Source organism: Pseudochaenichthys georgianus, chromosome 11 (genome assembly GCF_902827115.2).
Source record: "Pseudochaenichthys georgianus chromosome 11, fPseGeo1.2, whole genome shotgun sequence".
NCBI lineage: Eukaryota > Metazoa > Chordata > Actinopteri > Perciformes > Channichthyidae > Pseudochaenichthys > Pseudochaenichthys georgianus.
Genome location: NC_047513.1, coordinates 30,777,144 through 30,799,873, shown reverse-complemented (window position 1 = coordinate 30,799,873; position 22,730 = coordinate 30,777,144). Strand labels below are relative to the sequence as shown.

General features: G+C 43.5%; 1 protein-coding gene across 4 annotated transcripts; it reads left to right on the top strand.

Annotated features, from left to right (window-relative positions):
- Window positions 1-1,055: 1,055 nt before the first annotated feature.
- On the top strand, window positions 1,056-21,345 carry LOC117455320 (homeobox-containing protein 1). 4 transcript variants are annotated; one of them, XM_034094774.2, is made up of 11 exons: window positions 1,056-1,271; window positions 2,446-2,544; window positions 5,289-5,745; window positions 7,559-7,644; window positions 8,901-9,011; window positions 10,994-11,215; window positions 13,924-14,077; window positions 16,157-16,239; window positions 17,342-17,437; window positions 17,560-17,654; window positions 19,690-21,345. In XM_034094774.2, exons 2-11 carry the CDS (start codon window positions 2,463-2,465, stop codon window positions 19,834-19,836), a joined length of 1,533 nt encoding a protein of 510 aa, XP_033950665.1. In that variant the 5' UTR covers window positions 1,056-1,271; window positions 2,446-2,462; the 3' UTR covers window positions 19,837-21,345. The 4 variants fall into 4 exon arrangements, with proteins under 4 accessions (XP_033950665.1, XP_033950664.1, XP_033950668.1 ...); XM_034094773.1 differs by having other exon boundaries at window positions 17,560-17,678; XM_034094777.2 differs by lacking the exon at window positions 10,994-11,215.
- The last annotated feature ends 1,385 nt before the right edge of the window (window positions 21,346-22,730 follow it).

The window sequence follows — 22,730 nt, the reverse complement described above, 5'->3', positions numbered from 1 at the left end:
GAAGTTTCTGCAAGTTCAATTTAAGACATTTAAAGAGATAGATATTTGATTTCTTGTTTAAAGTTAGATGAAAAGATACAATACATATGATGGGGAGTGGCTTAGCCCAACTCTGTCGTCTGTCCATAGTAGAACAACCTGAACCTAGAACCACCTATCATCTTCAGGATTTGTTTTCGTTTCAGATAATTTAAATTTAGTTTAGTTTAGTTTATTTATTTATAGTGTCGTGGACAGTCCCCATCGATGAACTGTCACAAAAACAGTAAATGGAGCAGCTTTAGCCGACATGGCTAAATCAAAGTAATCCTTACACAACAGTCACAAACATCTACCTCTATAAATGTTTGAACCATATATGCATTAATGCATATTAAATTCCAGCGTTGTAGATGTGTTTTCTGGCCTGGCCCATCGTAAACACAATGAATTAATAATTTTGAAAGAGAATATCCATAGTAGGCTACACCCGAATCAACCAGTAGCCTATTAGTACAGTTAAAGATAATTGTACTTTACTTGGATATTTCCATGTTATGCAACTTCATACTTCTACTCCTCACATTTAAAAGGGAAATAATTCAATTTGACTCCACTACATTTATTTAACAGCTTTAGGTACTTTTAACAAAATGCATCTCTAAAAATGTAACTATTGGATTTCAGTCACAATTTGAGCCCCATTATTTATATATATTTGACAAAAAGTCAATCAGAACTACACAATAAGTATCTTTACTTTGTATACCTTAAGTACATTTTGCTGATAGAACTTGTGTACTTTCACTTAAATAAGATTTTGAATGCAGGACTTCAACTTGTGATGAATTGTTTGACAATAATGTATTGGTACTTTTACTGAATTAAAGCATCTAAATACTTCTTCCACCTCTGGATATGTGGTGTGAGCATTGTTTTTTGTACACACAATGTTACTGAAATGTGCTTTCATGTTGGCACATTGTTACATTTAGCTATGTTGGTTCCAGTACAGTATGACCGGAAATCATATTTATATCTCTGCTAGCTTGACAGTGGTATCGGGTGAGGGGTCATAAATTGAGACAGACTCCCCACATTTGCATACACAATTTCCCCACTGCAAAGACAATATGTCCCTGCATCGTCCACCCTCTGTTTGTTAAATCACCACAGGACCAAGCCAAGGAGTTCATTTCTATATTGGACTTGGGTGGACCGACACTTTCTCCACAGTTTCCCCCATCTTCCCTCACCGTCCAGCCGGCTGCTGCTCTCCACAGCAACGGGAGGTAAGGGAGCTCCGCGGTGGGACAATCCGATGCTAGCTAATAGCTAACGGTGCTAACTACCGAGCTAACTCGTTAGCAACATGCTATGTCCCAGCCCTGTCTAGACTTTACACACAAAATGTTTTGCTTGGTGCCATGTTTATCTGTGCAGGTTTGACATATTTTGAATAATGGAAGATGTTACTAGAAAAGTGCAAGTTTGAGATAAGTTGTTAGCCAAAACAAGAATGAAGTGTCAAGTTGGGTAGACTCATTAGTAATGGTTTATCGGTCCTTCAAAATAAAACCACAGTCTCGACAGCGACTTTAAGACAGCTAGAGAAAGAGCAGCAGAAACACACTATCGTTTTACATTTACATTGTGCTGAAAGAACTGTCTCCAAACTTAAAAATAGCATTTGCTAAACACTGCATTAGGGTATGAAATCAAATGTAAAAAACAGTGATAGTAGCATACATCAAAAATGTTTAAATATACACATTTACATATTTAAAGAGGTACAAAGGTCATATGGATTTAGTCAATGTTAAGTCAGGTACATGTAACAATATGCCATAAGGGTGAAGTGTAGAAAGGTTTATTTCCCAGCCAAACACTACTAAATCAGAATCAGAATGTTGTGTTTGTGCAAGGTAGGTTTTCACATACAAAATGTACTTTGGTAAAAGGTACAGTAAAAATAATGTCGTATTAAAACTCGTATCATAAAACTATTATAAAATCAAAAATATGTGTGAATTCAAAGATGCAGTGCAGTTGTAAACACTAATGTATTGCTTATGCATGATTTTAAGTAAGGTTTTTGCAGTCAGAGCTGTTCAATCTGCTCTTATGATAACATGATTTGAGTCAGAGATGTCATTATTATCAGAGACCAACCATAACACTTTTAAAAACTGAATTTTGTAAGGAACCCACACATGATTTTATTCTGAAGGTTTAATTGCACTACCTCCGCTCTTTACTTCAATCACACTTGCTAACTTTACTCAAGGCAGCGAGCAGCTATCGATGGGAGGCTGGAGCTCAGGGGAACCAGCCAGAGTTGACGGCGGCGTTAGCTTAGCCAATTTAGCTTTCTGCCAGCGAGTCATCTGCTCTTGTGGGTTTGCCAGCATGCTAATAGAGGCCGTTTAACCGCAACACACTGCAGCAAGTCTCTTGTCTCTGTAGAGGTCCAGCTGACAGCCATGCGACAGTGGTGTGTCCCCGCGGCGACCCCTCGCGCCGAGCCGCTCCCGGGGCGCGTGTCTGTGTCCCCCCCTCCACCAGGTAAGATAACCTCAGTGACCGGACGAGGTTGCACTAACTTTAAGAGTGAACGCTAGCTTTGTTTTGCACTAAAAGCACCCATAACATATCCAGACATGCTGTGGATCTGATTGCAGTCTGTCCTGTAAACACACATTGCACCTCAAGAGGCAACTTTGTCCGGCTGCCTAGCAAAAAAAGTACATACAGTATTGGAATGTTCACATCTTAAAAATATTCAATTCAATTCGGCATGAATGACATTTAACATGATCAACTTTTTATTAAAGTAGTTGGCGCTGCTTTTTTGAGCTGTTTGTGTGAAAACTCATAATACTAATATCTAAACCTAGTTAAAGAGTGGGGTCATCAGATGGGTAAGTGCATACAGTATTTAACAGTATTGCTATTGACAAATCCTAAACAATCTTAGACTCCTCCTGGTCAATTTGGCATGTTTCACATTTAACATAATTAACGTTTTAATAAGGTAGTTGCCTGTAGTCTGCTTGCACTGGATTGCACACTTATTGAATAGTACCTAGTTCAAGAGTGGGTTCGTCAGACAGGTGAACAGTATTTGTTGTCCCATACATACATGCAAGGTCATGACAAATTGCTTAATTTTTTAATTGACTTGAATGTGATTTTTCACACTAGCCTGCACAATTAATGGGGAATGCAAAGGCAAGGGTTTCTACTACAACCATGTGCCTAACAGGCAGGTAAAGGCCATGAAAAGGTGAATGGATGGATGGATGGATATGACTAGGCTGAGGGGACCTGATGTTAGGTTATGTATGCGGGGGTGATCTTACTTTAATTCCCCCCCCTGGATAAATGTAGCAAGGTTAGCCCCAAGTGTCTGTGCCAGCCAAGTGTTTGAAAGTGTGCCAACTTTTTTTCAAATGACCCAAGGGTTCTTCAGAGGAGAATGCAGTCTGAGTTTTCTCCCCCTACACCACTCATTTATTTCTTTGGTGTGTTATGATTACTAAAGTAATGTAATCAGATTTGCATTTAGGAGATAAATAAACCACAAAGGACGTGTGGCGTTTGAATTCAGCTTTTGAGAGTCTGTTTTTATTTGTGTTTTCATCTATTAATAATCCTTTCATAATTTACGAGTTTGTCTCCAGGTTCTGAGGAAGTTTGCAGCACATTATCTAAATTTAATATCTATCAAAGGTGGAGATAAATATAGCCGTATATGTCCTGGTAACACTGTGAAGTCCTGCTGCTGTTTATCTGGTGAGAGATAAACCTAAGCAAGCAGTCGTTTGGTGCCTTATCGATCAAAGTATCACACGTTTTACATTTGTCTCAGGGGACTTTACAGTTTGCACCCTCTGTCCTTAGAGCCTCACATCAGACAAGGACACGCTTCCAAAGAGCCTGGTACTCTTTCTCAAACTTTAGAAGTTAAAATATACTCTGTTGACCTTTTCTATAAGAAATGGCCGTGGTTGATAGATTACTTGAACAACCTCCAAACACTCCCGACGAATAGTTGAAAATGACTTAATGATATTGATTTTCAATTAAAAAAGACATATGTTTCAGTCACCCACTTATGTATATTTCTATTTACTCATCTGTCTTTACTTGCTATTTTATTTATTTGTATGTATTTATTATCTTTTTGTCAATCTGAACATGCGATCATTTTTTTATTTTATTAAACGGATGGTTAGGTCTAAGGAAACAATTAAAATGGAAGAAGATAATTGTCTCAATTGGGACACTGAATGATTGTACCTGTACCGATTGATAGATTACTCGAACAACCTCCAAACCCTCCCGACCGAATAGTTGAAAATGACTTAATAGGCGCTTTCACACCGGAGTACTTTTCCCCGTACTTTTCCCGTTTAGTTCAGATAGTTCCTGGGATTTTGCGTTCACACCAAAAAGAGAACTTAGTTCATGAGGACTTTTACCCCCTTTTTCGTGCCTGCTAGAGTTACTTTTCCTGGGGAGAGAAACCCCAGTTTCAATTTCTGATTGGCTGGGCGAATTACAAACCACGCACCGTAAAACTCAGAAAAGTGTTTTGAAGCCGCCATTGTATTTGCTGGCATTAGCATTATTAGCATTAGCCCAGCGCACAAACGGAGAGAGACTAACTTATGGCAACACAAAAAAAAACATGGGAGCGGTGGAGATGAGGAGGTGTCGGCGTTCTGGCGATTTACTCGGAAGGCTTCAGTAGAAGCTGCGGGGAGTCCCAGCAGCTTCTACTGAAGCCAGTCCCCAACTCCGGGGACTTCCGGCCGGGGACTTCGGGCGGCAGTATACGCCGTGAAGTTGTTTGCGGCCTGCCAGTAAACCCAAAGCAGAAGAAGACGAAGTGACGTCAGCGGCTTCATTTGCCTAATCTTCCCTCAGGGGACTTATTCCGGTGTGAACGCGATCGGCTCTTAGTTCCATGGGGGCACTAAGTGCTGGGAACTAAGTGCTGGGAACTAAGTGCTGGGAACTAAGTGCGGCAAAGTACTTGGTGTGAAAGCGGCTAAAGGTATTGTTTTCAATTGCAAATAAATGGTTAGTTCTAAGAAAAGAAGGAAAATGGATGAAAATTGTCTCAATTGTGACATCCAAAAAAAACCCACAGTTACCGGAGGAAAAAGTGTTCGTGACCTCGGGGAGAGCCACAGAGGAGTATTAATAGGGCTACATCTGGTTCATATTCACTTACAAAACTGCTCTTGTGTTTCCTTCATCAACGCCAGTGTCAAATTCGCTCTGATCCCATTTCTGTGCAGAAGCCCGGATGGAGTGCTGCGAGGTGGAGCCGCGCTACACCCTGGAGCAGATCGACCTCCTGCAGCGCCTGCGTCTCTCCGGCATGACCAAGCCTCAGATCCTGCACGCGCTGGAGTCCCTGGAGAGGCTGGACTCGGACCACCGCCCGCCCTCAAACTGTGACTCCCAGCCCACCCCCTCCACCACCACCACCACCACCAACAACAACAACCCCACCACCACCACAGCTGCTCCGGCTCCTTCCTCTTCCTCGTCTTCCGCCTCCTCGCTGTCCCTCGCCTCGGCCACCACGCAGACCTCCGGGCTGGACGGAGCAGCGTTGTCCCCCAGTAACAGCTACGAGGCGTCCCCCCCACCTCTCTACCCCCCCAGTGTGGCGGTGCAACGCTCGTTCAGCTACGACATGATGGGCGAGGAGGAGTGGGACCTGGAGGAGAAGGTGGAAGAGTACATGAGGTGAGGAAGAGATCTTCGCTTGGGCCAGTTGAAGAGTCTGGACCTCCTACTTAACACTTTAACTTATTTCGTAGGACCTTGTTAGTTTTGTAGCACGAGAGGGGAGTTTTTACTTTTGTCCATTTCCCATCTTCACTTCGCACCCGATTCATTTCAGAGAAAGTTTACCTGAACCTACTGAAGGTGGTCTTTTCATTCAGGCCTTCTTTCTAACCTGATTCCCACACAATATGCTCTTGACATGAATTACCTGTCACTAGTCCTTTACTACTACATTGCATAACATTGTATTTCATGCAACTTAAGCCCCTTACACACCAAGCCGATTTCGGCCGTCGATAGATGTCGGGCCGTCGATGAGCGTCCAGTCGCCCTACTCAGATTGGTGTGTCCCGCACCGTCGTGTCTTTTCGGCCGTGCCGACACCTTCCGCTGCCGATTCAACAAGGGAGGCTGTCGGCTAAAGGGCGTCGGCCAAAGAAATCACTCTGATTGGATGTTCAGCTAGCGAATCAGTGCATGAGAAGCGAAACTGAAGTGAGAGACCCAAACAAACTACCGTACTTTTCGGACTATAAAGCGCACCTGCATATAAGCCGCAGCAGCTAAATTGTCCGTCTGTCTTGCTCTCGTTCTGTCTCTCGGTTCCACTTTTACTTTGGCGCGCTACCTGTCTCATTCTTTTCCGGCCTCCAGCTTTTCCTGCTGGAGCCCGCCGCTTAAAGGTGGCGGGCGCGGACCGGTCCTAGAGCCCATAGGGTTAAAGGTGGTTAATTTTACCTGTGAAATCCATAGATTTAGGAGGTTCCCTAGTGGCCGTTAGCTGTACAAAAAAAATGGGGGGGGAAAAGTCGCGGCTTATAGTCCAAAAAGTACGGTATTAAGAAGGCAAATCTGAGGTTTCATTGAACTCCAGCTCTCGACTCAGGTTCGGGAAAGCCCCGTGAGCTTCTCGCTGTAGAGGGAACATGGAACGCGCTATTTGTTGTTTGTTTATATCACGAAGTCTATTCTTCTTCTCTCGGTTATCACGCAGTCTGTCTTCCGGTTGTTGCCTCTTTTGAATGACGAATACACACTACCGCCGCCTGCTGGTAAGGAGAGTTATTGCCACTCACGCATGCGCAGTGCGTACGTGCTTCTTGGCCGTCGGCTGAAGTCTTTGTGGTGTGTTCCAGTGCGACACATGGCCAAGACGCAGGAGACGTGAGGCGACGTTCCATCGGGACGTGTTCTTTTGGTCAGTTTGGTGTGTAAGGACCTATATATATATATATATATATATATATATATATATATATATATATATACACACACACACAACAGAAGGTGGATGGCATATATATTTATATGTATAAAATATAAATAGTATATTGATTTGCACAATGGTAAAAAGTGTGAAATGGATTGTATCTTGAATACCAATCTAACTTTTGAGAACAGAATGAGATCGTCGAAGCTGAGGATATTGTATTTGGATAAAATATTGCAATGATAGTGTTTTAATGATTTCTATTTTTATAAAAAACTTTGAAGGCTTGTTTGGAAAGACCGGTTTCAGCACAGTCTGACTGGCCTGAGACCAGCAGGTAACAGTGTTGTTAGAGAGAACGGTATGGACTATTCTAACATCAGATAATGACAGCCTCACTCCCCCGAGGCGCACGCTGATTCTCCAGAATCTGAGCGGAGTTAATTCAGGTCAGGTGTTCAGGGATGGCTGAGAAAAGAGAAGCAGCAGTGAATAAGGTTAGTGAGAGCAAAGGCTGCCGTTTTAACCACGGCGTGTAACCGTTGTGATGGCTTCTTTCAGGAGAGACAGCAACCTGGTGAAGGAGGAGATCAAAACGTTCCTCAACAACCGCCGGATCTCTCAGGCCATCGTGGGCCAGGTGACAGGTACTGTGGGAACTTAGTAAAGTTAATACACTCTACAAGGACACATGTAAAGGATACTTTTCCGCCGCATAAATAGTGCTGTTTTAAAGGGGTGGGAAACGTGGACTAACTCTTGATTGGAAATGTATTCTATATGTCCCGATTCAAGATTGTTTCTCGGTTCAAGGCACAAGTGCACTTTTCTCATGTTGAAAGTGTGCCAAAGCCTTCACAGGTTGTTGTTTTTGCACTAATTTGCAATTGAAAACACAACTGGCTGCAAAGCTAACCGGTAACCACGTAATTAAAAGCTTAACTTAACCAACGAGCTGGAAAACCGTTTCATTCCACTGTTCATTTAATAAAATAAGGTAATGAAAGTGTAATTGAACTCAATCTGAATCACTGTCAACTTTAACTGCACATTTGATCTTGTTTCAGTCCCTATTTTTGACTAATATTACATTTAGTTTATTTAGTCATATTTTGTAATCAGTTTTTTAAATGTGAGTCTAGTTTTAGCTGACTTAAAGGTGGGGTAGGTCATTTTCGGGAAACCAGCTCGAGTGCGCTCGAATTTGAAAATACACAACAGGAAAAAAATCTGCCCCTTCCTCACAGAGCCCCGCCTCCAACACACACGAACGCGCACATGACCAATGAGGGCACGAGATAAGTGTGTGCCCAGATGGAAGGCTGACAGGCAGGTAGGCCATCCAGTTACTTTAGCCGGGCCGGCTCAGATGATTGGTCGTGCTTTTTACAGCGCCACGGCTTCCACAGATGACATTTTTTTAATGTATTTATCGTCAAAGCATTTCATGTATTCATTGCTATCGGGATGTTAAGAGCATTCCATGGAATATAATAACAAGTGTTTCTGAAGTGAATTACCTACCCCACCTTTAAAGGATTTTAGTCAACTAAATACCGTACAGTAGTAATCTACAGTACAGAGGACACGTCTATTTACCTGCTGTTATTATGGAATCGTTCGGACACATTGGTCCGTCTGTCGAATAAGAAGTGACGTTGTTGTTCAACATAATTGTGATCATCAATCTGGTTACGTAGCAGCAGTATGTTCGCCGACGTATCGCAGCAAATCACGTCCTCAATTAAACCCGTTGATATCGGGACGTTTTCATTAGCGTAACGGGAGTTTTTCTGCGCCTGGCTCCCGGCCGATCTCACAGACCCTGCTGTCAGTGCAGCGGGAAATAAATCAGTCTATAAATGAACGTGGGGAGATAACATGCCTCTATCTCTGCCCGCAGGCATCAGCCAGAGCTACATCTCCCAGTGGCTGCTGCAGCAGGGCCTGGAGATGAGCGACTCCAAGCGCAGAGCCTTCTACCGCTGGTACCTGCTGGAGAGGAACAACCCAGGTGAGCAGCTAGACTGTACTTCAGATAAGGGCCTGGGTCTGACTATTACACAGCAGAGGAGTGGGGGGGATAGATCATTACAAGTGTGATGGATGTACAGAACAGGAGGAATGATTATGAGGAAGCGCCTCAAGGTCGAACGTCAGGTTAATGATGATAGATGAGGAAGGGAAGTTGAATAAAAAAGCGTTTTCTATCGTGAATGTGAACCACTGCTTACTATTCTTCCCCCACCATCTCTTTATTCCCATCCTCCTCCTCCTCCTCGTCCTCGTCTTCCTCCTGCATGGTGAAGCCACACACACCTCTTAATTCCTCACGCTAACCCCACCCTGGTCCTCGAGGTCAAGCAAGGACACGATGAGACAAATCTATACTTTCAGAGAAAAGACGAATGATAAAGGGAGTCCTGTCACTGGAGATGTGAATCGATACCACGAGGCCTTCTGGTTGGGAATGAAACTTAAGCGGGTGAATGCGGTTGGTCTGCCGAGGCTAGGGTAACAGACTGGGAAGGTGTTGACCTCTCTATGTCTGAGATACAGGGAGAAAATAACTTAAAATATTGCTTTGGTTTAACCGACTTAACTTTTCAAGGACTCTTTCTTTGCTTTCGGTCAGATTTTACACTCTGTTTTTTCACTGATTAAAGTCCCGCCCCTCTCGGCAAAGACACCGTAACCGCTAGAACTTAAAGTGTGTTTTGTGCAGTTTTTTTTCTTTCAGTTATACTGGCATTAATCATTAAAGAAAAGAAATACAAGGTGAATTCATTTGATCATTTCTTTTACAAAGGTTTGGGGGAAAGAAAAGGAATTAATAGATTTGCCAAGCGCCTACAAGTCTTACCAATATTATTGAATAGTAAATATATATTGAACTGTTCAAGCCATGGCTTACACGTAGCACTAAGAAGCGCAGCATGGAATGTTCTTACAGGTTATTTTGAGCTTACATGGTTTAATTTTGGCAAAATATTAATTTAGACTACCGTACTTTTCGGACTATAAAGCGCACCTGCATATAAGCTGCAGCAGCTAAATTGTCCGTCTGTCTTGCTCTCGTTCTGTCTCTCGGTTCCACTTTTACTTTGGCGCTACCTGTCTCACTCTTTTCCGGCCTCCAGCTTTTCCTGCTGGAGCCCGCCGCTTAAAGGTGGCGGGCGCGGACCGGTCCTAGAGCCCATAGAGTTAAAGGTGGTTAATTTGACCTGTAAAATCCATAGATTTAGGAGGTCCCCTAGTGGCCGTTAGCTGTACAAAGAAAATGGGGGGAAAAGTCGCGGCTTATAGTCCGAAAAGTACCGTAAGCCATATGATAAAAGTTTTTAAGCTCAGATTTGGTCATTTTTCTTGACAGACATGCAAGATTCTTCCAAGGACTGTTGGACATTTGAAAATGGGACAATACGTTTGTATTTACAGATTCTGATTAATGGTGCAAAAAAAACATGCCTAAGTTTCGAGGCTGCCGATGGGACGGTGGTTTCAGGAGGTAAAACGGTAACCACCAAAGATACGACAGTAAAGCAGGGTTTTAACTGACACGATAAGCCGATGGACCCTCGCAGACCCCGCTGTCTTCCTTCATCTTTATATTCCCCTAAACCCCCCAAGCTGTGCCTGAGCCCCTCTGTAGTTCTCGGCTGCTGGAGGTACTCTGGTGCTGGTTTTCATTCCGACATGGCTAACATTTAACAGTGATACTAACAATCTCTCAGGGACCACAATGCTTTGCTTCTCATAGACCTGCCCATCATGGATCTGAAAGAGAAGCGGTGTTGTTTAGTCGAATTGACTTTGAATTGGCGGAGACATTCAGAACATATTGCAAAGCAGGCATTTGTTGTTAAATTCTGACTGGAAAAAAACCCACGGTCAGGCAGGTCTCCAGGAGTGTGTCAGTTAACCCAATCAAGTCCATTTCCAATTAGCCTAATCTGGTGTCACTGATGGTGGCCGTTGGTTTTGTCCCGACTGAAGGGCTGAGGTGGAGTGAAAGCCAGCACAGCGTGAGTCCCATGTCCAGGACCAGGGGGGGGGACAGAGACGGGACGGTAGCAGGGGCAAGTGGCAGCCTCCCCAACCCCAACACCAACCTCAACCCCAACCCCCCCCCCGTGTGGAGCAGGCAGAGAGAGCTGCTGATGCACCTGCTGCCGTGGTACACTGCTGCCGCCGCCGCCGCCGCCCAATCACAGACAGGTAACTCCCTCCCCCCCCCTAAAAAAATCTCCAAAATCTCTCCCAGCCTGTCACAAGGGACCCCTGCTCATAAGCCCCCCCTGCATGTTACGCTGAGGCAGCTTCATTAGCTCGTGAAGGAGGCTTTCAGTTAAACTAGAAATAATTAGCAAAACATTCAGATTTGTGTGGAAACATTTCATCATTAAGATTTTTTTCTTTATCTGAACCTCTTTTTTGATCCTCCTTAGCAACGGTCATCACAGTCCTTGACAACGGTCTGTTCTACTGGATTGACAACGTGTCACATGTTTGGAATTGACCAATCAGAACTTTATTTAGCCTCCGTGTTGTTTAACGTTGAATGTGGGCCGCGAACATTTTTTAGATTCTTAAGTGGGAAAAGGTTGGGAACCGCTGAACTAGAGGATTCAGATCCAAGCGAAGAATGCTCGTGAAATCCTGTTGACTTTGTCATCGTAGCAGAATGTTGCTTAGTTTGAGCTCGGTGTAGAAGTTGAGTTATAACTGCGCTGCATATTATGTATTCTAAAAAAGAAGGTGATTTATTTAGCATTGCTGGCAAAGGGTTGTTTTAGTTATGTATGTGTGATACAGCCACCCCCCCTTAGTACGTGCCCTTTAGGTACAAGAGACTTTAGTTACAGGTCACCGATTGTGCAGAATCCACTTCTTCATGTCTCTTCTACATCAACATGTGTCCCCTCTTCTCCATGTCTCTTCTACATCAACATGTGTCCCCTCTTCTTCATGTCTCTTCTACATCAACATGTGTCCTCTCTTCTTCATGTCTCTTCTACATCAACATGTGTCCCCTCTTCTTCATGTCTCTTCTACATCAACATGTGTCCCCTCTTCTTCATGTCTCTTCTACATCAGCATGTGTCCCCTCTTCTCCACGTCTCTTCTACATCAACATGTGTCCTCTCTTCTTCATGTCTCTTCTACATCAACATGTGTCCCCTCTTCTTCATGTCTCTTCTACATCATCTTCTCCATGTCTCTTCTACATCAACATGTGTCCCCTCTTCCACATCAACATGTGTCCCCTCTTCTTCATGTCTCTTCTACATCAACATGTGTCCCCTCTTCTCCATGTCTCTTCTTCATCAACATGTGTCCCCTCTTCTCCATGTCTCTTCTTCATCAACATGTGTCCCCTCTTCTCCATGTCTCTTCTACATCAACATGTGTCCCCTCTTCTTCATGTCTCTTCTACATCAACATGTGTCCCCTCTTCTTCCTGTCTCTTCTCCATCAACATGTGTCCCCTCTTCTTCATGTCTCTTCTACATCAACATGTGTCCCCTCTTCTCCATGTCTCTTCTACATCAACATGTGTCCCCTCTTCTCCATGTCTCTTCTACATCAACATGTGTCCCCTCTTCTCCATGTCTCTTCTACATCAACATGTGTCCCCTCTTCTTCATGTCTCTTCTACATCAACATGTGTCCCCTCTTCTCCATGTCTCTTCTACATCAACATGTGTCCACTCTTCTTCCTGTCTCTTCTACATCAACATGTGTCCCCTCTTCTTCATGTCTCTTCTACATCAACATGTGTCCCCTCTTCTTCACGTCTCTTCTACATCAACATGTGTCCCCTCTTCTTCACGTCTCTTCTACATCAACATGTGTCCCCTCTTCTTCACGTCTCTTCTACATCAACATGTGTCCCCTCTTCTCCGTGTCTCTTCTACATCAACATGTGTCCCCTCTTCTTCACGTCTCTTCTACATCAACATGTGTCCCCTCTTCTTCGTGTCTCTTCTACATCAACATGTGTCCCCTCTTCTTCGTGTCTCTTCTACATCAACATGTGTCCCCTCTTCTTCGTGTCTCTTCTACATCAACATGTGTCCCCTCTTCTTCGTGTCTCTTCTACATCAACATGTGTCCCCTCTTCTTCGTGTCTCTTCTACATCAACATGTGTCCCCTCTTCTTCGTGTCTCTTCTACATCAACATGTGTCCTCTCTTCTTCGTGTCTCTTCTACATCAACATGTGTCCCCTCTTCTTCCTGTCTCTTCTACATCAACATGTGTCCCCTCTTCTTCATGTCTCTTCTACATCAACATGTGTCCCCTCTTCTTCCTGTCTCTTCTCCATCAACATGTGTCCCCTCTTCTTCATGTCTCTTCTACATCAACATGTGTCCCTTCTTCTTCTTGTCTCTTCTACATCAACATGTGTCCCCTCTTCTCCATGTCTCTTCTACATCAACATGTGTCCCCTCTTCTTCATGTCTCTTCTACATCAACATGTGTCCCCTCTTCTTCATGTCTCTTCTACATCAACATGTGTCCCCTCTTCTTCCTGTCTTTTCTACATCAGCATGTATCCCCTCTTCTTCATGTCTCCTCTACATCAACATGTGTCCCCTCTTCTTCATGTCTCTTCTACATCAACATGTGTCCCCTCTTCTCCATGTCTCTTCTACATCAGCATGTGTCCCCTCTTCTTCATGTCTCCTCTGCATCAACATGTGTCTCCTCTTCTTCCTGTCTCTTCTACATCAACATGTGTCCCCTCTTCTTCATGTCTCTTCTACATCAACATGTGTCCCCTCTTCTCCATGTCTCTTCTACATCAACATGTGTCCCCTCTGTGGAAAGAGACTCTGAAAGTTTCAGGACAAAAGATTCTCTCACTTTTTGTCCTGATCCATTTAGTTGAACTCAACAGATAAACTCTGCTCTCTGGTTCAGGGGCCACCTTATCGATGCGGTCCCTGGTGAAGGAGGAGCCTGATTGGAGGACGGGGATGATGTCAGGAGACAGAGGCATGGCGGGGGGGCCGCTGAGGCTGCGCAGAGGAAGCAGGTTCACCTGGAGGAAGGAGTGCCAGTCCATCATGGAGAGGTGAGCAACACAGAGGCGTGGCTTCACCGTTATATCAGACGAGATTATACTCGCTGACCAAAACGTGACTCTTGAGCTCCATCGATAATGAAGATCTTAGTCACGTTAAGACATTTAGCTAAACTGAACTATTGAGTAAACAAATAAATGTTTAGAAAACCAACTGACTGAATGAAGAGTTTTAAATAATAAATTAAATACAAATATATAAACAGAAAATTCAAAAATATAATTAAATTATATGTAAGTAGAAATTCAAAAATTGTAATAATTTAAAATGTAAAGAGAAACAACGTAAAGTGATATTTAAAATCCAAGTACAAAAAAAAAAAAGTATATATTATCTTGTCTTTGTTTTGCATTGTTACCATAATAATAAAAATAACTTTTTTATAAAGCAAACATATTTGTTTAAAAGGCGATTTGAAAACTGTCCCTTTAAGGTATATTTAAAACGGATAACAAATGTGAAAGTTAAATATTTGAATTGATTGACAGCTCTGTTATTCAAAATGTCCTTTCGTGTCTTACTGTGGTGCCCTCCTGCCAGGGTCTGATTTTCAAGACCCGCACCCGCGACGTGCAATACCGAACCCGCCCCGCCACCCGCACATATTGCCAATTAGTTCTGCAAACCGACCCGACCCGTCGGCACAAGATCCGCAACCCGACCCGAACCCGCATATCCTATGAGCAGTGAAAACATGCAATTACTAACACGCAGTGGCATATTTGGCTCAAAAAGCGTGGGATGTTGGTTATTTTCTCCGTCTAGGAACCAGAAGCCTCCAGACGTTGGATTTCGCTCTTGAGGAAGTGTTATTGAAATGCTGTATTCTCCGAGCTCCGCCTTCAGCTCAGCCATTTCGAAAGTGGCGGCTCCGCAGCAGATTGATGCGCTGCAGAGGTTATTATGCGTGGGGGAGAGGTCTGAGGATTTAAACATTAAACTAAATTATTATTATTTTAATATATTTATTATGCAACAGCCGCGACCCAGAACCAGAACCGAACCCGGACAAAAGCAAAACATACCACCCGCGTAGCGCTGCTCGATTATGGCAAAAATCGTAATCTCGATTATTTGGGTCAATAATTGTAATTGCGATTATTAAATGCGATTATTCATTGACTTTGAAAACATCCATTTATTACAACAGTATGTTTTTAACTGTTGATTACCCTGAACTTTAAGTATAACTCAACTGAAAAACCAAAAAGTAATAATAAACTCTGCCTCCGGCTCACAATCCAAAGCCTTGCAAATCAGATTATAAGATATTTTTCTTAGGTATATAATATGTCTCCTCTCCTCTCTGGGGACGAGACATATTAGTCCCAGACAGTGTTGTCAGTAAACCAAAGGGATGCAGGGAAACAGGAGTATGATTCCTCCTCTTCCTCCTCTTCCTCGGCTGCAGTCTGAGCACTCTCAGTAATAACGGCACACTCACCAGCAGACCCCCCCCCCGGTTACGCAACTCTACTGCAGTGCTGATCCTCATGAGCTAGTTCAGACACAAGGACGATACAGTAGAGGTGAAGAGAGAGAGAGAGTGTGTGAGTGTGTGTGTGTGTGTGTGTGTGTGTGTGTGTGTGTGTGTGTGTGTGTGTGTGTGTGTGTGTGTGTGTGTGTGTGTGTGTGTGTGTGTGTGTGTGTGTGTGTGTGTGTGTGTGTGTGTGTGTGTGTGTGTGTGTGTGTGTGTGTGTGTGTGTGTGTGTGTGTGTGTGTGTGTGTGTGTGTGTGTGTGTGTGTGTGTGTGTGTGTGTGTGTGTGTGTGTGGAGACAGGATAGGGCATCACAGAGGGGGAGAGGAAGCTTGAGGAATTGATCCATGCATGTTTTGTAATGTGAGGTCATCTTTATGACGTGCAGGAGGAAATATTGGACAGAAATAAAAATGTACCTGGATATATACATTTCAGTTATTTACCAGAGAATCCATTTCAAGGTCTAAGAAGCTGAAGCTTCCACTGTACACATATTCTCCTTACTAAAGGTGAGGTGTAAGTTAAGGGCGCACCTTATCTTAGAACAGATCTCATATCACTGTTTCCATTACTGTGGATCTCCTCCAGTTTCTTCATGGAGAACCAGTACCCGGACGAGTCGAAGAGAGAAGAGATAGCCAACGCCTGCAACTCCGTCATCCAGAAACCAGGTACTGACGACACAAACACTGTTCCTCTGACAGCTGCTGTGTGGCTACTAGGGATGGGAACGATTCATCGAATATTCAAAATTATTCAGGTATTCGAAATTATTCATGAATTCGAATATGAGTTAAGTTTTTTTTTTTTTTTTTTTTGGGAGTGATGCCTAAGTTGATTACATATTATCAAATTGAATAATTCAATGTGTATATATACGACAGTGCCATAGCTAAATGTGTTAGGTGACGTCTAAAGGTGTGTTTTGCTCCGCTCACCGGTCCCTCACAGCGGGCAGAGCTGCAGGTGCTGATCTCTCTCTCGTGTCCGGTTATACTTCACTCGCATTTATGTCCAAATCCATCAGATCTAGCTAGTTCTAGCCAATGATACGGCTGCTGCCCCTCCCTACACGCAGATCACGCAGACTCAAACCTCATCTTAGGCCCAAATGTGGCCCAAATGCACTCCGCAGCCGTTGCGAGGTTCCGGCGCTAACAGTTCATGAGCGTGCTCCCCCGCCCCCTGTCAACACTCGCGACACATGGCCAGCCTAAACAACAATAAGCGCTGCTTGGCAACCGTGTGTGGCGGCAAAGTGCATAGACATTTTGACTGGAGAGATTTAGTTTTGCCGTTATTCAACATATTTTACCAGTCATAGTCCGGAAATTATTTACACTCTAAGAAGAGTCCTACACAACAGACATGGCGTCAAAAAGGAGTAATGTGTGGAAATATTTCGACCAGGTTAGTGAGTGCGGTGTGGAGGTCAAACTCTGCCAAATTAAACGTACACATGCTATACCTTGCTATACCCGCAACCTCCGTTCCAGCTGAGAGGGGCTGATTGTGAATCGCCTCCACACATGAAAGCTGTAGGCCTATAGCTGTCAAACTGTGATCACCAGTTCAATACATTTGACAAATTCGACTTGGTTTCTACACTTATTTGAACATGTATGTATTTATTTCCAAAAATTATTGGATACGTACATTTCGGTTACCCGGTTAACCGTTTTTTGGGGGGTCGAATATTGGAATATACATTTGCTTTCAAATTCCCATCCCTAGTGGCTACGTCTGAAATGTTATTCTGCATGCACCCCCCAGGCTGCAAGATCTCCGAGTTCGAGCGTGTGACTGCACTGAAAGTGTACAACTGGTTTGCGAACCGTCGGAAGGAGATGAAGAGAAGAGCGAACATCGGTAAGGATCTGATACACTTTTTAGTTTCACCTTACATGCATCTAAAAAAAAAAAAAAAAGGTTTGGGGTGGACAGTGGAATGATTAGGAATCTCTTCCTCTGCTCCCCTCTCAAACAATCAGAAGCTGCCATTTTGGAAAGCCATGGCATCGAGGTGCCGAGTCCCAGCTGCCACTCCAACGGTGAGGAGGGCGAGATGCAGGAGTTCAGCGAACAGGTGAACCATCGCTTCTCAGAGCAGGTAACTCGAGTGGCGGGAGGACACATCGGCTGGGATAATGTAGTGTATCTTGTTGAGGTCACTGTCTGGGAAACAAATGCACTTCCAAAGTAGGACTTCCCGCTTTGGAACAAATAGATTTTTTTATAAGGGAATAAGAATTTTTGAAACGTTCAAAATCTAATGAAAAAATCTATTAAAATGATCATGGTGTGATTTTTATAATTTATTTAATGACATTGTTTCATGTAGATATTAGGCGTGTAACGGTTCACAAACATTTCGGTTCGGTACGTACCTCGGTTTTTAGGTCACGGTTCGGTTCAGCAGCTCGACATCAGGACTTGCTTGTCATTGTATTTTCATGTTCTTTTAAAGAAAGATGAACTTGTCCACATTGCTTGCCGAAAGGGCAGATCTGCTGGCTCTAGCAATGTCTCCTGCGGTGGAGAACACCCTCTCGCTAGGGACAGAGGTAGCAGACACAGCCAGGTAGTGCTTTGCTACCATGGCAACATAAGGATATTTGCCGTTTGTAATAGCTTTGGCTCGGTCTGAACTTGTTGCGAGTGGTGGAGGCTTAAATGCTAGCGGGAGTTGGGTTTGCACTTCAGTCTTTTGGTACCGGTGATATTCACGTTCGGGTGATGCCTTTTCAAGAGTGTGCAAGTTTGATGTATTGCCAGCCGCGTAAGCAATGTTAGTTGAACAATGGCGACAGCTTTGGTTCGGTCCACCTGTCTTTGTCCGTCATCCTTGTTCGTAACTGCAAAACCAAAATGTTCCCAAACCGGAGACTTCAATGATGCTGGAGGATTTTCGAGCTCAACTTTATCTGCGTTCGCCATTTCGACAGTTCCTCAAATTACTGACTACATTTGAACGCATCCCTGTGACCAGCTCTCATAGTATGCCTCTCGTCCAATGAAATGACTTGCTCGCTCTATGCGTTGAACACAATGGGAGCAAATTACTCTGAATGCTGCGACCTGAGATTACTTCCAAGAAGTTGTTCACGTTCTACATTTTTTTTTTACGTTTAACGTTATATTCGTTCGGTACACACGTGTACCGAACCGAAGGGCCCGTACCGTTACACCCCTAGTAGATATGTACCAAACACTTTTTTATTTAGTCTGTAGCCTAGGACTTTGACTTTGCAGCACACTTCATTCTGACCCTTACACTTCAATTTTGATATTTCACTTTTCCATATTGCGATTTTGATTAATTAGAAGCCCTAGTTCAGTGCTTCTCAAAGTGTGGTCCGCGGACTACTGGTGGTCCATGAGCGCCCCCTAGTGGTCCGTGAGTATATTGGTAAAATGTCACATAGGAAATAAATAAATGTAAGCTGTCCGCACTCTCGCGGGAATATCTCCGCAATGGAGCGAGCTTAAGTTTCACTTTCGATTGCATGATATAGCCCAGCGCAACACCTTCATCACACATGTTTACCGCATTGAGCACAGAAGTAGCAGCGCCCCTTGTGTTTCTAAACGAGTGTAAATCCAAATGTTTTCCTTACACTTCCTATAAAGGAGATGGGGTCTCCAGGAAATTGGGTTCTAGAGATGGCACGGTGGGGATGGGTGTGTAAAAGAACACGGAGAACAGACTTTCCCGGTTCAGATCTTTAATATACTTTGTTCACGCTGTTGTGTGTGTGTGTGTGTGTGTGTGTGTGTGTGTGTGTGTGTGTGTGTGTGTGTGTGTGTGTGTGTGTGTGTGTGTGTGTGTGTGTGTGTGTGTGTGTGTGTGTGTGTGTGTGTGTGTGTGTGTGTGTGTGTGTGTGTGTGTGTGTGTGTGTGTGTGTGTGTGTGTGTGTGTGTGTGTGTGTGTGTGTGTGTGTGTGTGTGTGTGTGTGTGTGTGTGTGTGTGTGTGTGTGTGTGTGTGAAAATCATCTGTAAGAAAACAATACAATTGAATTAAACAAGCGAGTGAAATACACTAATACAGAGAAGTTAGCACCTAAGCTACCACTAGCATCAACTTGTGGGCTTTCTAACACTTCCATACTCTTCCCCACAGGAAGAGACCCCCTCCCACAGGATGGTAGACCAACAGGACCCCTCCTCATTGGCTCCTGCAGAGGTCACCGCCCTGCCGAGCCCCCCCGCTCAGGTTCTGGATCTGAAAGAGGAGGATTCAAAAAGGGAGAGTGTGGACGAAGAGTGACCAACAGCTGGTTGGATCGTCACATTTTAATCGGATGAAATAGGGAAACAATAAGTGTCTCCTCCTCCTCCTCACATGTAGGGCCTTTGGGGGGCTTTGGCACCCACTGAATGAAAGGGAGAAGGGGGCTCCTGATGGTAAGGAGGCCACTGTATTTATCAACAGTAATCCTGCTTATATTAATGGCAATATACAGTATATATATCTCCATATATAGTGCATTCCAAGATGGTATTAAAATTCCTTAGAGGGAGAATTATGTAAAGGATACCTCGCCCATTTTAAGCTTTTCTTTCTCTCGCTACATGCCTTCTTTTTGCCTTTTCGCAGAGTGGTTGTTTGGACTGTGGTGAGAGTGCTGAGCCTGCAGGTCAGGTGTGTGTTGCTGTGGGGAGAGAGTTTGTTTACTTGTAGTCTATGGCGATTTGAACGCCCTCTGCTTGCTTGAACGTCTTTGACCCCCGCCTCAATCAGTCGATTTGATCCAATCAGTCGATAACGTGCTGTTGCTATCAAGTCAGAAAAGCCCTGAGGGAAAACTGGAATCTCAGGTAAATCCCAAAAGACACGGTGGATCAAGACGGTGAAGAATTGTCTAAAAACACGCTTTAATTTCTTCATCTTAACCAAACGGGATGTGTTATTTATACCTTTTTATATTAGCAGAACAAGCCTAGGACAAGTCTCTTTTATCTGTCTTCTTTGTTATACTGGATGCTGCTGTTCGCTCCTTTCTTTTGTATTATAATCCTCATCCTCCACTCAGCCAGTGAAGCTAGACTACACTCATAAGTCTACTCAGATAGTTTTTTATTTTTACGTTGGAAAGAACGCTAAAACAAATGTGATCGAAAACATAATGCTACATGCTAAAAGCACCTTGTGTTTTATTGGAATAAGCTAAAGCTTAAGCTCCTGTAAGTTTGTATGACTGCGAAGCTGCACTTCAAAGTGGATCTCACTCTAATGGAAAGAGGGACGCAGACTGAACCGGCGTTTGGGCCTAGAGATGTACATAAACAAGCCGGGGGATATACACGTCTACGGGTGCTCTCCTTCACATTAGCACTATATAGTTATTTGTCAAACTTGAATAGCTGACTTGCATAGTCCCCTGTATTTACGGGCCTCGGGGGTTTCTCCCTAAATGTTCATGAAATGGACGACGGCGCTTGTTCTCTACCGTGTTACCTCCTAATGCCAAAGCTATGCCAAGGTAGAGATGAGCTCCTGATACGACTATAGATAAACACTACATACGTTATGTTTATTTGCTCAGTACAACACTAGCCAACTCTAGCTTACCTCAGAATATCTCTTTGTCATGAATGTGACTGTTCATGAGACGGACAGTGTTATGTAGCATATATGTCGGGGGGGTAGCCCTGTATCTCTAACATGTACTCACCTCAGACGGTCCAGTCGTCTCGCTGGATCTGATTATTACGCTCCTCTCTATCTGCTTTATCTGACAGGAAAACAATAACGGTAATAAAATTGTAAACAATGGCTCTGGTGTGTCTTGACTTTTTTTTCTCAGTGGTTTCAGGTTTTGGATGGCAGCACTTTGGGATGGTTTATCTCATTCGTTAACAAAAATATATATATCAATGAAGCAGCCGGTGATTCCTTAGGGAAACACACCTGGATAGTGTCGGACATTAAAGCGGTAAATAGACTTGAAACAAATCTCAAATTCACAAGATAAAACTACCATTTTCTTTGTTATTATTATACAATTATAGATTTGCAAAATTCAGCAATTCTCTAAAGAATAAAGTCACAAAGTTGTGTTTGAAAATTCACAATTTTGCGAGAAAAAATCAGGAGTTCTGTGAAGATTAAAGGTGGGGTAGGTACGTTTCAGAAACCGGCTCGAGATACACTTTTTGTTATATTCCATGGAATGCTCTTAACATCCCGATAGCAACGAATATCTGAAGTGCTTTGACATAAAATCCATAAAAAAATGTCATCTGTAGAAGCCGTGATACTGTAAAAAGTGCAACCAATCCGATGGCCTACCTGCCTGTCAGCCTGCCATCGGGGCACAAACTGATCGCGTGCTCTCATTGGTCATGTGCGCGTTCGTGTGTGTTGGAGGAGGGGCTCTGTGAGGAAGTGGCAGATTTTCTCCGGTTGTGTATTTTCAAATTCTAGCGATCTTGAGCCGGTTTCTCAAATGTACCTACCCCACCTTTAAAGACACTCATTTACATAGGAGGAGGCGTGTGACGCAGTCGGTTGTGCGTTGATGTTTGGATCAGCGGGCGAGGTTCAAACCCCACTGCAGTCAGCATGTCGTTGTGTCCCTAAGACACTTCACCCCAAATTGCTCCTGTGAGGATTGCCCACAGTATCGAGTAAGTAAGTCGCGTTGGATAAAAGCATCTAGTGTAATGATACATTGCTTTATTGTTATTTTAATAGGCTCATCACCACAATTATCACGTTTTCTACCTGCAAATGTTTTAATTGTTTCTTGTCCATTTTTGAGTTTCTTGTGTTTGTTCTATTTGTTGTTGTTAGAAACTGAATTTTAATTATTTGTAGAATATCAGCCCCCTCCCCATCTCACTTATTGGCTTTACCTATGGCCCTTCCTGTCATAACTCTCAGCTGGTGTCAAGATGTTGAAGCCAGATTTGAGATTATTCCTGAAAAACTTGAGTCACTTTAAATCGAGTTAACATCTCACCTTGTCAACACTGAATATATAATGATTATTAAGGCTATACAAAATACCTTTGAAAGTCATTCTTTAGTGCATGCTTCAGTATTTCCTAATGCATTCAGGTCTGATGTCAGCGCTGTGATCACATCTGGAAGAAGTGAACAACAGTGAGAGCAGAGCTGCAACTTTAAGGTAAGTCAAAAGATATGCCTTCAAAGTC